Raw genomic sequence first — 13,861 nt, 5'->3', positions numbered from 1 at the left:
ACCGACTGGACGCGCGGGAAAAATGCCGTGCAGCCAAAATGAGATGTGCACTGTGATTTTCGACCAGATTGCTTAATTGACCTACATTCGCGTTGACAGCCCTTAGCTAATTAGTTTTCGGGCGGTTTCACACAAAAGGTTATGTCAATGACAGTCTGCTTTGAGTAGTCGGTCTCGGATAACGGATGAGACTCAACTATGAAGTCATAGTTTCTGCGCGTTTTTATCAATGAAAAGTAATTCTATACAGATCATCGTCATTGTGGCTGGCCAAGTGTTTACTAAGCGTGTAAAACGGTGTACATTTTTTAATTGCGTAGCCAGACGCATAAAAGAAAACTGAGGTGAGTAAATATAAACAGTGCACGTCTCAGTTTGAATCTGTTCCTTGCACTGGAGTGTCTTCCGAGATCTAGCCGTGGCAGTGAGATAGCAAGTAGTTTTCAATTAGACTTCTATTCGATTTTTGAATTGAATCTTTATTCTCTAATCTTGGCGCCGTCTAGTGGCGACACTCCGTCTGCGGTGTGTTTAAATTTTTCGTCCTCGACATCTTAAAACTTTGTTACACTGCCATGTCAAACTGTCGGTCTCGAGACGCGCTCTAATCCGTGCGCCCCATTGGCACCGCATTTAATCCCACCGGACGCTGCTGATTCTTTCTCTTTCTCCCCGTCAGCCGCGCTGAAGGTAATGAGCACCAATCAGTTGCGGGTGTCCACACCGACGTCGCTGCAGTCCAACTTAAATGTGCCCCTGGTGGGCGCCAGTTACCTCTTCCCCTGCGAGGCAGCGCTCGTGTCGCTCTTCAACTTTACGCCAACGTCCTACTGGGGCCCCTCGCCGTCCCCCGGCATGATCCCGCCGCCGCCGCAAGATAACAACAACAACAATGACCCCCCACCCCCTGACAATGCGGCGACCGCCTCGGGCGTCCCGCTCGACAACAACCAGCCCGTCGACAGTGATGAGGAGTCGGACGAGGCGAGTCCCCCGCCCGCCCCACGAATCACATATGTCCGTAGACGGAGGCTGGAGAACACTGCCCCCCATCACAGGCGACAGGTGCGAGGTGGCGTGCCAAATAAAGAAAGGAACCCTGATACGATTCCCAGTTTCTCCTCGGCCTCCTGTAGCACATCCTTTAACGAGAACTCGCGCCGCGTGCCAAAGCAGGACGTAGAATATTCGAGAAATCTGGCCCAAATTAATTATGAGACGCGTTCAATATAGAATCGAGAAGAGTTTGTTGGCTCCAACTTGAGAGGGCGCTCGCATTGCGCTTCCTGCTTTGTGCAACCGTAAGGGGTTCTTCGAAACGCATTAAATGCACACTAACCATGCACTCGCTAAATGTTGTTCCGTTTAGCTAGTTGTTCCATCCGCGCCTGCTTGCAATAAAAAAGGCTCTGGAACTGCCGACCGGGGTCAGAAATAAACATAGATATGCGTCTGCTAACTGACGACCGGTGGTAAAAATATTATATTCATTGCTTTGGAAAGGATGGCCGAATTTTTTCCTCTGGCCCTCGTGCTGGTGCCGCGCCTATTTTCGGCCAAGAGAATATTTCAAGGACGTCTATTTTGGTTCCTGGCTTTCCGACCACAACTACCGCTGGATTAATTAATGGAGACGTACTGGCCGGCCAGTCGCTCTGATAGGGAATCGCGCGCGCGGCGGTGTTCCCTCTTGCGCCGACATATAGAGACCCCTGGCTAGTGTGTATCTCTGGCCGTGGGTTATATATAACTCGAATAGTTGGCACCAGCGGCCGCGGAGCCGTCAGCGGTCCACGCAGAAAAGCGGCCTCTTCGCGGTATCTTTAGGTCCACTGCCCCGCATCCACCGACCGACCGTCCGTCCGTCCGACTCGATTGGCGCGACGAAGCGAGTAAATGTCAGCCCTCTGCGAGCGAGATGATGGTTGTTGCACTTTTTCGGAAATCTCACATGACAAATGGGATTAGAACGCGAAAAACGCTGGCAGAATTGCGATGCTGTCGCACTTAAAAGCAACAACTCGAGTCACGTGGATCTGTTAAATATAGTTTGCGTCACGCGTGGAGGTCGTTTGGTATTTTCACGCGCGCAATATATTTTTGAAGTAACAATTCTTCCAAGTTTTAATTAAAACCCTCGGCGAAGCTAATTCGAACGCGCGCTAGGAGGCTCGGGCCGCAGATAAGCCGACTTAATTTGAAGAAAATAAAACTGATTCTATAACGTCGTCACTAAAAACACTCTCTTGTCCCATTGCCAAAGCACGTTTCGTCGCTGTCACATTTCAGTGCTTTCGCGTGGGCCGCCGCGAAATCTTAAGCGAAACTGAAATCCCCTTGATCGTGCGCGCGGGGGGGGGGGGGCAAAAAGCAGACTGAGATCTTTCCGCCTACGCTCTCGATTGCAATGTAAAATTCCAAAACAAAATTTGACGAAAGCAAAAACTACCACTAAGTGGAACACAAAGAACGAAGGAGGTGTTCGCTTGGTGAGTTTGTATGCGTATCCTCATTTTGACCCTCGTCCACGCTCTCGCTCGCTCCCCTCCTGCTAAGCGGCGGCAGCTAGGAAAATAGACTGGCGACGGCAGCAGGCAGCAGTTTTAGCAGCCAGTCGGTCGACGAGCTCGTCGCTCTTCTCGGGGGGCAGCGCCGCCCCGAAACCCCGACCTGCAGGCAGGCAGGGCGATGTGACGGACCCTGCCGGGAAGGGTTGCTTCCTGAAATGTCCCGGCGGCACCAGTACCAGCGCTCGGCTACCATGTCTTCTCTAGTGGACAACGACGTCGTGCGCACTTGCACCAGTCTAATCCAGCGGCTGACCACCAGGGTGCGAGGGCCGTCAATGTCAACCATGTCAACGAGCAACCCCGCCATCGTGTCCTCGTCGGCCGTGGCGGCCGCTGCCATCAGCAACATGGGCAGCGAGCGCACCCGCCTCGAGAACAAGTACGCCGACCTGCTGGAGCGGCGCAAACTGCACGCGGCCACTACCCCGCCGGCGGTCGACACCTTGGCCGCCTCCAAGCTCAACGGCCGCTCGTCTGGCTCGAGGGACCGCACCCCGTACCGACTAAATGACTACACGAAGCCGGCGCCCTCGGTGCAGCTCGGCAAGTACCAATACAAGACGAGGGCCAGGACCGGCGGGCTGCAGACCTCGGCGTCCTCGTCGGCCGTCTACCGGCCGCAGCAGAGCAGCCCGCCCAAGAGCGTGGCCTCGTTGTACGCGAGGCCTAGTCCGCCCCCGCTGGCCGCCGCCAAGCGGAGGCAGTACGCGGGGGTGGCCGGGCGGCAGAGTCTGCAGATGGAGCCGCTCACTCGGTCTAAGATGGTGCTGTCCAACTACGAGGAGCACCTGAACGGCGTAACCCGGCCTCAGGATAGAATCGGCGGCCGCAACAAGTACGAGGACTACGAGGCCAAGAGTAGGAGCAACTACAGTTTCGCCAGGACGATGGACGAACCGCCCAAGTACAGGCAGCACTCGGAGGCGGCGCGCTACCCGACCAACTTGGCCACCTCCAAAAGCTGCCATAACTTTGGTCTTGGCATGAAGCATCACTTCCACAAGGCATGCTTGCAACACGCTCTGTGTTTGGGTCTTTTGCGCATTTAATTGACGCAGTGTTGTTTTTCTGCTTACATGTTGGGCCCGGAAACTGCTCTGGCCAAGCAATCGTTTATCGTTTTAGCAATAATAATTCTCGTCGTGCGAAGTGGTCCAAGTAGAACAGTGTAGAGCTTCTCTGTAAATTTTGCCTCTCGCTCGCTGCTAACCGCTCTTTTCGCGTCTCTGTGTGTCAGTCAGCTAGTTCAGTTTAATGCCAACTTTTCAAAGCTCAATGAGTGTTATTCCCTTCTTTCGTACACAGTTGAGCAGAGCTTCAACGCCCCAGAGTCGTCTTTTGGCAAGCACGCGACTTTTCATGCGGAAATATTAGGACGAGAAGAGAAGCATTACTTAGTAACAAACAAATCGACAGAATGACAAAAATGTCGTCCAGTTATTTCAGCTATTACACTCAATAATCCCAACTGATAGTCGATATTCGGTGACAAACACATAACACACGGTCAATTTTGCGCAAAACGTCCAGCAAACGGGAGCTAATAATCTTGATTGCTCTTCTCACACGCTGAACGTGCAGGAGGGGTCGCGGGACAGCTCGACGCTGGAGCGAGAAATCGAGCCCATGGTGTTGTCCAAGTCCAAGTCGAAGCCTCGCAAGGACATTGACTCGCTGCTGCTCAAGTACTCGATCATCGACGACGCGTACTCGGGCAAAGTGAACGTGCACAACCCGTACGCGCTGGGCTCGACGGGCTCGCCGAAGCGATACGTGAGCAAGTACGTGGCCCCGCCGGTGGTGCCCGCGGCGGCCTCCGTCGTCGCCCCTCGCCCCCACGACCCCATGCCCCTGTCCCCAATCAGCAAACCGTTGCAAACGCCGAAATTCAATTTCCGTAACTCGACTACTAGCTACCGCGTGAGTATACATCTAAATTGCGTTCGAACGTTAAAGGATGTGCTGCTGCCAAAGTGTGACTCACTGGTGCATTCGGTCCCCCGTGCGAGCGCGTTGCGCAACGCGCGGAATAACCAACCCTTCACTGCCCGGAAAAGTGTGCTTGCGAAATTTCGCTTTTAACCAGCGTGAAGGTCAGAGTGCAGATGCTGCCGCGCTCACCCGATTCGCTCTTCTAAATTTATATATAAACACATTACTTTTGGCTTGGTACAATTATTATCTTTTAATTAAATTTCCATTGAAACGGGTTCATCGCATTTTGACCTTTTTGAGTGAGGTGCATGAACTAAAACCCGTGCCGGGAACACGCAAAGCTAACTTGCCGCGGAACTCGATTTGACGTCTGGCATTCACTTTCGAACACTAACCGCGTGAGTCCCAAAAGTGTAAGTATGACCTGCCCCGCGCCGTTCTCTCTTTCTCCCGCTTCCCGTCCCACTAACACATGGGTACTAACCAACCTCCTAACCGTGCCAACCAAATGAGATCAGTTTCTCAAAGCGCACACCAACCAACCAACCAAAACTACTACCCCACTCAAGTCTCTCCTCCAATGTATCTACAGTGTATATTTTTTTGTTTGTTTCTTCATATCAAATACTCGATACTCGAACACTACTCGAATACCGCCCTGCTGCGCGCTCTTTGCCTCGTCGTTGGATCCAAACGAATTGTGTCCGCTTTCCCTGTCCCGCTCGGTCCTCTCAACGATGCCTGACGGAATCTGCGACTGCTGCTGCTTCTGGATGCTGCTGGGGGTGTGTGTGGTGGGTGCCTTGGTTCTGCTGTGCCGAACTCACAGTCGACACCTACCCAGGATGATGATGAAGGACATCTAATGTATCGACACGGAGACTGTCTTCAGCACCGCTGTTCGTGAATAAGAATAATTTTAACTCTTAAGAACCAATCTTCTACTACTCTTTTTTCATTTCGAGCAATTATTTCTCACACTCTTGACACGCAGTATTACACACTGTAATCGGCAAAAGCACGGAAAATCCCATCCGTGATTTGAGCCAACCAGATCAAAGTTTGGCCCTCTTCCTCTCTTTCGCGGGCCTCAGTTTTGTGGTCAGTGAATCAAAAGTGGTCCCCAAGTAGAACAGTCTCTAAAGAAAGCCGACACAAGTCGAGCCTCGGTCTTGAAGAGTTGATTATTTGAGTTTGCGCCCCCCACACCTTTGATATCGACGCCACTATTCGATGGTCGTTTTCTGACACTCGAATTTGTTCATTTCAGATCGAATCCTGGCCACCCTAGGAGAGGGAACTTTCGGCAAGGTCGTCAAAGTCAAGGACATGGACAGGTAATGGTTTTTTTCTATTGCACAGAGGAGGCTAATGAAAAAATGAGTCTGAAGTTTAAAACTTTAAAGCCTTCACGGCTGAAGGTGAAAGTTTGGCAACAGAAGTGATGCTCTGCTGGAAATTTCCAGTGATGCATTTTAAAATACGATTATTGTAAACACATCTCTGACTAACAAATGTACCCGTTTAAAGTGTAGTAAACATCAGCCTGGTCTTCAGATTGTGACCTTGGCACAAGTTTGATTCATAAATATTGATTAATTTATTTGCAGAAGAACAAATGTTTTGCGGTCAGTTCGTTGGATGACCTGTTTTATGCTATTTGTTTCAGAAACGACCGTGTCTTTGCTCTCAAGATCATAAAGAATGTTGAAAAATACAGAGAGGCTGCCAAGTTAGAGATCAATGCCTTGGAAAAAATTTCTGAGAAAGACCCATCTAACAGACAGTAAGCCAACTCGTTTTAAACGACTCTTCCCCCAAACTAATGTTCGATTTTGCAGTTTGTGTGTCCAACTGACGCAATGGTTTGACTACCATGGCCACATCTGCCTTGGATTTGAGATGCTGGGATTGAGTGTTTTTGACTTCCTGGTGAGTTAAAACTTTCCTCTAGTTTAAAGTTAAAATTGAAGTAAAAATATACGAATAGAGTAAGCGCCGAAAATACAGTTTATTGACTCTTTTTCTCTGCTATTTACAGAAAGACAACCAGTACCAGCCCTACCCAATGGATCAAGTCCAGCACATTGGCTACCAGTTGTGCTACGCCGTCAAGTTCCTGCATGAAAATAGACTAACTCATACTGATCTGAAACCAGAGAACATTCTCTTTGTCGATTCTGACTATGAAGTCACCTTCAACAACAAAAAGGTGAGCGATCTGTAAATTTGCATTCAATCTTTTTCATTGTGTGTTGCGCCAGAAGCGAGATGTGCGGCGTGTAAAGCGGACTGACGTTCGGCTGATTGACTTTGGTAGTGCAACCTTTGATCACGAGCACCACAGCACCATCGTTAGCACCCGACATTACCGAGCACCTGAAGTAATTTTAGGTGAGTTTTGAGTTTTTTTATTTCGCTGTTAAATTTGTAGGCAAGATTTTTTAATTTTGCCCTAGTGTTGCATAATTCAATTTTAAATTTAAAAATGTAATTCTTGTGCTGAATAATTTGAATTGGATGTCATCAAGATAAATCATATTGACTGCTGTTTGGCCATTTCCAGAGTTGGGCTGGTCTCAACCCTGTGATGTGTGGTCAATTGGCTGCATCTTGTTTGAGCTGTACCTGGGCATTACTCTGTTCCAAACGCATGACAACAGAGAGCACTTAGCCATGATGGAGAGAATTCTTGGTCCCATACCTTATAGGTGAGCCCTCAAGTTTCACATTTGAAAATATGGTTTTTATTCGGTCTGAATTAATTTGATAATCATACGGTAAATTTGATTGCTTAACTAATTGATTATTTGCTAAATAGAGCATATTTATGCTTTGAAGCAAAATGATTTTCAAAATTCTTTCAGAGGCATGTTTTCTGAAATTAATTTTGGTAGTCCTTTTTAACCGAGACATTTTATTTTATCATTAGAATGGCAAGGAAAACCAAGACGAAATATTTTTATCACGGAAAACTTGACTGGGACGAAAGAAGTTCTGCTGGACGCTATGTCAGAGAAAACTGCAAACCTCTGCATGTAAGCACACTTAAATTGTCAAACTACGAGACAAACGGTAAATTTTCTACTTTATTTCAGCGCTACCAGATTACAGAAGAGGAGCAGCACGTGGCTCTGTTTGACTTGATCTCTCGCATGCTCGAGTACGAGCCCTCGAACCGCATCACCCTGGCTGAAGCCTTGGACCACACGTTCTTCTCCTACCTGCCGCCGGATAAAATTCTGCACCTGCAGGTGGGCATCGAATCTTGACCTCTACTCCAGAACTTTTGTTATTCATCACTTTCATTTCTTTGTTGGGAATAAAGTATTGTTGTCTTTTCATTCATTTAACCGGTGACTGCTTGTTATTTCATCCTCTCTTATCTCTTTCATCTCATCTACCCTCTTGTTTCTCTATTTCGGTGTTGGCTAGACCTCTAGCTGTATTTTTTTCGTTTGAGTAGTTAGTAAAATTAGTGAATGTTTGATCCGCTTGGCACGCTGCCAGCTGATCAGACTGCCGCCAGATCAAATCAAATCAACCTCCCAGTTGTTATTAAAACGTGCTCACCATATTGCCTCTGATTTTTACTTGCAGATTGAAAGTGGAAATTAATCGCAATCGAAACTCCCTTTCACAGGACAGGAAGCGCGTCGCGTCCCCTAAGAGCGACAACGAGGAACGCGAGAGGAGTCACTCGCTGTCCAGGTGACGTCGTAGAGAGCGTTTCGAGGAGCATCCGTCGTTCCACCCACCAGCCAAAATCTACCAGCCTGACTACAGTGAACCTGCGTGTTGGTGGTAGCCTTTGGTCTGGGTGGCCTGCCCGTCTGTCGTCTTCGTTTTAAGCACAACGTTCTTCAGTTTAAGTTTTACTATCGCCGTACTTGTGGGAGAGTTTCTTTGTAAGTTAAGGAATATACCAACACACTCTTCGCATCCTTAGACTTCGTCGGAACGCTTAATTACTTGTAAATCTGCTGTTGGATTGTATAGATTTTATTTATAGAGAAAAGCCAACCTAGCTATGGTTGGATATTTTGTAAGGAAATCGAAAACTTCATCAAAAATAGTAAAAGAGATGCTGTGAACACGATTGTATCGAAGTATAGCCTGTGAAAGGGTTTTAAGTTGTCGCCCGACGTAACTCAGCGTTTTGTAATTGTAAATAGAACCACACTAATTAACGCAATGCCCTCTTCATTTAGTTTTTTACATATCATGCAACGATTTGGCAAAGGTTCTTTAATTTTTAACTAGCGCTTTTTTAGCTTGTTAAATAGCTTATGTGCAAGCCCAAATAAAAACAGGACAAAAATAATCCAGGAAGTTTCTTTTTCTGCCATTTTTTATTAGTTTAATGTAATCAGACTTGAATATTGGCTTTTCGTAGAGTTAAGTAGCCGGTGACTATGTCATTTGGAAGTGATCTGATGATCGAGAATTCTGCTGCTGTTGAATAATGAAGTTTCGTTTGAGGATCCGTGTATTTAGACTGAAATTTAAAGAAACAATTAAGATATTTTGATCTCAAAACCAGATAATGAAGTCTTAATGGTTATTTCTATCACTCGGCAGAGTAAAATTTAATATCGCGACTTTTCCATGATTCTGACCAATAGTAACTAAAAGTTTTGACCAATTGCAAAGATGATAATTAGACGTTGCAAGTGCCATTTCTCTGACTATTCTTTGCCTCATTTTGTACCAAGGATACAAAATACCTTGCTAAATTCTTAACTTTTACATTTTTTTGCTGACGCCTAACAAAAATTGTTATTGCTGTTGGCTTTACATATTTATGTAATTGTATATGCTTCAATGTCACGGGTAAGAGGACAAAATCGGCATGACATCTCGGTGCCGTAAAAATTGCGCATAGCTCAACAACTAAACGCGATTTTCCTTGTTGCAAGAAAAGGGCAAAAATCAATTCGACAACGAAAATTTAGGCATTTGTTGAGCTATGCGCAACTTATATGGCCCCAAAATGGGTAAAGCAAACGTATCAAAATTTACACAAGAAATAGTCTTTACTTTAAGCTCGCGTCAAAAATATTTCGACAAATTATTCATTTTAGAGGGTCTCACAGGACAATTTAGAAAAACTTTCCTCAGACCTCAGTATTTCTCCTTGTGGTACAATTTCAAAAATAAGGTGCGCTATGGATTCCTCTCATCAAACTCGATAAAACCAACATTAAAATTGATATGGGTGCTTGCTTTCCACCCTAAAATTAGTATATTTCAACCCCTTTGAAAAGAATAAAAACGTTTAACGCTGGAATTTCTTATTCTTTTGTATTTAATTTAGATATGGCCTGTTTTAATTTTGGAATAAAGTAATGGGTTGTTCATTTAGAGAGTGTTTTTTAGATAATTCACAATACGTTTTATGCTTTGTAGAATATTTTTGTTATCAAAATTAAAGCAGAGGGTTTTGAAAGGGGTGGGTAAGCACCCTGAACTCATCAGCTGGACAGGGGAGGTTGAGACAGTTTTAAGTTTGCAGTTTTTGCAATAATTCTGATGGTCAGAAGCCAAAATATTAAGTTGATGAAACATGAAAAATACTAAAGAATAAAAAAATTAAGAGAGACATAACTTGAAAAGGTTAAAATTCAAAGTACTTTATTCGCTTGATTCCTCTCCTTGAAACGAAGGTTAACACCATTGAAGATGAAATGAGAGGATTATAACCCTGACTAAATGATTCAAATTAGTATTAAATCAATCAAAGAAATCTTACCAAAAATCCCAAGAGATCAGAATACTTCTTAGCAGGCTTAAAAGAAGGAGGGGCCTCAATTCCACTGTCTGAAAATTTTATTGTTTTTAATTCCCGAACACAGCGAAAGATTACAAATTGTTTCTTACAATGGACACACCCTTCTGGCATTGGCTGTGCTCTCTCTTGCGCGATTATTTGTTTAAGAGATTTCCATGCTTTCTTTTTATTCGAAGATTTGTTCATGTGCTGAAAAAATAAATTAATTAATCAACAGAGGCGTCCTTGTTTTACTATTCAAATTGAGTGTGTGGGCAGCGTAATGAATTGAAATTAACCTGGAAGGTTTTGGATTTAAACACAGGCCTCTTGGCACCTTCATCCTGCTTAGAGTCATCGTCATTCAGGGCCGAAAATGGTACTGGGCTGGGCGCTGATGATCCAGGAAGACTATCAATGCCTTCACTCTATAAATTTTTCATGCATGATATTAAATACATAATACATTATATGCATACAATTTATGTACGTTAGTGTTTTTTAACAGCAGGTTCAAAACTTTTGCTTACCACAGGTCCAGTTGATTTTTTCTTGCTCACCATGCTGTATCACCTTTTTTACTTCTATAACTGCAACTTTTGAACTTAAACAACTCTCTTTCACTCTTTCTCCTTTTAGTGTTGTTATTGTTGACCTTATTAGTCTCGAAAACACCCAGAGTGTGGCGCTGAGAGCCGGTAACTTTGTTAGAAGAGTTTCAAGTGATCGCGGAGGGAACGGCACGTTCAATAAAGGGGCAGTAGGAAGTAATGCAATAATAATTGGTTTTGCTTCATTGACCCACCATTGCTTGATTGTACAAGTGGAAAATCAGAGCTTTTTGCTCCAAAAAAACAATATAATTTATTCTGCTTTATTTTCACCGAGCTATTTCCAACTCTGAACCAGGAAAAGACTTCACAAAGCGTGCAAACAACCTTGCCTTTCCTATTTTAGTACATCATGTTTTTTACGTTTTGTATATAGGATTGCTGGAGGCCGGGCGCATCTTTTTTCGAAAGATGAGTTTTGAATGAATTTAAGCTTCTATAAGAAAAAACAGGTTAATATTGAAAATTATGCAGCTACTGCGAATTTTGTATACTCTGTATTTTGACATAATTATGAAGCTCGATCTCGTCACAGTTTGCAGTTCGCGAGGTAATATCTTACAATGAATAGCAATTTTACGGTTCGTGCCTCTCTATTTCGAGCTGTTTGCTTTGTTCACTCTGTTGCCTAAAAATGTGTATCGAGTCAAAAAAATTAAGGAAACTATAAAAGCAACAATATTATGCTGGTAAATACCACAAATATCGCAATTTATATATGGTGGGATATTATTGGTGAACACTGCACTGTTAAAAATGTCACAAGCTTAACTTGCAAGAAAAAATTATTATTAATTAATTGTATGAATTTATTTTTTTGTAAAAATCATAAATATGATTATATGACTGTACAAAACTTTGAACCTTAAATAATTTCATTAAATGTTAGTGTGGTGTACGCCAAAAGAGTGTAAGTTTAAAAATTTACTGTATATAGGCGGAAATTTGAACGAAAAATCATCATTTAATAGCATGACCTTCTTGTTGACTGGTAAAGTCTTTTGTGCAGATATTATGACTTTTATTGTAATTCATCCTGTAAAAAAGCTATTAACTCGAGACTCGAGGCTTATGAATTATGAAGTTCAGAATAATGCAGAAAATAAAGCAGAGGCGATTGCCCTAAGCTATTGAACTTGGAGCCGCACCTGATTCGACCTCTCGCAGGTGCAGTGAATGCTCGCCCTTGTTGAAATGCACGAGGAAATGAACGCGAAAATCGTGTTATTCTTTGGCTGGGTTAATTGAAGTACGTACATAGCTTGTTATATAATTCAGCCGTTGAATAGGATTGCACCTCAGGAAGGTATCTCGATCAATGCGGTGCTCTTGGTCTAAAGGTCGGTCGTTTTTTTAACCAGCACTCACCTCTGTGCCTTCACATTGTAATTTTCTGCAATATAAATAACATAATTGATCATTACCTGCATTATTGAAACTATCGCTAGCGTTTGTTTTTTAAAAGGCAAAAATCAAATTAAAATATTAAAACGCCTAGACTCTTAAGGCAAGTCACAGGCGTCTCAAAGACAGGAATAGGGCTGTACATTTTTGAAGTTTCTGTGCCGATTAGGACAGTTTTAGACCGTTTTTTGAGACCGCAATAACAAGAGTTTATTTGATGTTAAAATTGAGCGTTAAATCTTGCGGGCTTTTGTTCTAATGTCAAGATATTTGTCATTTTTAAGGACGCACTTTAACAAATTCACAAACTTAAAAATAAAATACAGAAAAACTTTTCGGAACGATAAATTTGAGCTGTTTTATGCGTTATACCACCCACAAGAGCAATACGTGATTTTTCCATGTTGCAAAAAGTTACCGGAAATGATTTGAAAATGTTAAAAAAAATCTTAGCTGGAAAATAGAACTGTTTGAAAAATTTAGAACAAAAACGAGGAAAGAGTTTCAACAGGTCTAAAAATGCAACAAAGCCTACTTTTGCAAGTGAAAAATTGTTTTCACAGAATAACCGATAAGCAAATTATCTGTCAAAAATTCCGCTAAAAAATGGAACAATGAGAGAAATTTCTAAGCGCGAGAAGCAAATAAATATTATCACTTTTCCTTGGGTTTTAGCAAATTTATACGGTTTTTGACTGTTCATAAAGCCTCTTAGACGGTTTTAGCTGTTTTAGACCACTTTGGATATGATTAAAATTGTATTATTCATGCTCATTTGAAACTCTGAAAAATTAGTCGATCCATCTAAATTTTACAGCACCTTAGATATACAAATGAGATTTATATTGAAAGTACCCTAAATTTGACAAATAAATCAAAGTAACAAAAAATGTCCTTCATATCCTTGACGATTGCGTTCCAATATTTGTGACATTTCAATACGTATACACTTGCAGTGATAATAGTGGAACCGTTTCAACCTTGAAGCTGATGTTTTAACCCTTGTATATAATGCAAGAGCAGAACTCAACAAAGCAAAGAAAAAATTTTAAAATGATAAGGTGAAAAGTTCTAGGCCTTTGTCAAGGTTATGAACTATAACAATATAAGTCATCTTTTCTTTGAATTGGTGTTTCGCATTTCGCATACAGTTTAATCAGAAAATCACCAAAAAATTCAAGAGATGCTATGCGAGTGGGAAAATCTGTTTTTAAGGAAAAACAAACAATGGGTTTCTGATAAAACATTTTTCAATTTGTTGGTGATTCTCTGAATATTTAACCACTCTACTATTCCCGACCACAAAAGTTAGTTCCGCTGACGCGTATTCAAACGTACAAATTTTCTCCGTAAAAACAGGGCAAAAAATCTATTAAATTATGAATCAGTAAAATAAAATAGAGATAAAAACAGCAGAGAATATCAGAAGGATTAAATACCAATAATAGTAAAAGATCAAAGTCGCATTTCGTAATCTGTTTGTGTGCTCGCGGTCAAAGTGGGTCAAGAGAGTGGAGTTACCATTTTTGATGAAGATAATTATCATCTAGTCCAATATGACTGATAATTGA

At 43.0% G+C, this 13,861-nt stretch overlaps 2 protein-coding genes across 5 annotated transcripts; one reads left to right on the top strand and one right to left on the bottom strand.

The window, feature by feature from the left end:
- Positions 1 to 1,071: 1,071 nt before the first annotated feature.
- On the top strand, positions 1,072 to 8,829 carry Doa (Darkener of apricot). Of its 4 annotated transcripts, none has more exons than XM_065497848.1 (12): positions 1,072 to 3,574; positions 4,152 to 4,490; positions 5,335 to 5,404; positions 5,776 to 5,842; positions 6,175 to 6,291; positions 6,347 to 6,437; positions 6,547 to 6,717; positions 6,773 to 6,899; positions 7,072 to 7,216; positions 7,438 to 7,543; positions 7,604 to 7,759; positions 8,149 to 8,829. In XM_065497848.1, the coding sequence occupies exons 1-12, from the start codon at positions 2,726 to 2,728 to the stop codon at positions 8,218 to 8,220; spliced, it is 2,310 nt and encodes a 769-aa protein (XP_065353920.1). In that variant the 5' UTR covers positions 1,072 to 2,725; the 3' UTR covers positions 8,221 to 8,829. The 4 variants fall into 4 exon arrangements, with proteins under 4 accessions (XP_065353920.1, XP_065353919.1, XP_065353921.1 ...); XM_065497847.1 differs by having other exon boundaries at positions 6,770 to 6,899; XM_065497849.1 differs by having other exon boundaries at positions 6,770 to 6,899; positions 8,106 to 8,829.
- Positions 8,830 to 8,838: 9 nt separating this feature from the next.
- LOC135948534 (INO80 complex subunit C) lies at positions 8,839 to 10,962 on the bottom strand. The gene is made up of 5 exons (XM_065497851.1): positions 10,806 to 10,962; positions 10,575 to 10,703; positions 10,386 to 10,485; positions 10,258 to 10,325; positions 8,839 to 9,003 (listed from the first exon to the last, which is right to left on the bottom strand). The coding sequence occupies exons 1-5, from the start codon at positions 10,836 to 10,838 to the stop codon at positions 8,875 to 8,877; spliced, it is 459 nt and encodes a 152-aa protein (XP_065353923.1). The 5' UTR covers positions 10,839 to 10,962; the 3' UTR covers positions 8,839 to 8,874.
- Positions 10,963 to 13,861: the final 2,899 nt, after the last annotated feature.

This window comes from Cloeon dipterum, chromosome 1, assembly GCF_949628265.1.
Source record: "Cloeon dipterum chromosome 1, ieCloDipt1.1, whole genome shotgun sequence".
Lineage (NCBI taxonomy): Eukaryota > Metazoa > Arthropoda > Insecta > Ephemeroptera > Baetidae > Cloeon > Cloeon dipterum.
Note: the sequence above shows the minus strand (reverse complement) of the source record. Positions and strands in the feature narration are given on the sequence as shown.

Coding starts and splice junctions, on each gene's coding strand:
- Doa (XM_065497847.1), top strand. CDS start 2,726: ATGTCCCGGCGGCACCAGTACCAGCGCTCGGCTACCATGTCTTCTCTA. Junction 3,575..4,151: donor TGAAGCATCACTTCCACAAG/GCATGCTTGCAA, acceptor CTGAACGTGCAG/GAGGGGTCGCGGGACAGCTC. Junction 7,760..8,148: donor ATAAAATTCTGCACCTGCAG/GTGGGCATCGAA, acceptor TCCCTTTCACAG/GACAGGAAGCGCGTCGCGTC.
- LOC135948534 (XM_065497851.1), bottom strand. CDS start 10,838: ATGGTGAGCAAGAAAAAATCAACTGGACCTGTG. Junction 10,326..10,385: donor GCCAGAAGGGTGTGTCCATT/GTAAGAAACAAT, acceptor TAAAATTTTCAG/ACAGTGGAATTGAGGCCCCT. Junction 9,004..10,257: donor CTGATCTCTTGGGATTTTTG/GTAAGATTTCTT, acceptor TTTAAATTTCAG/TCTAAATACACGGATCCTCA.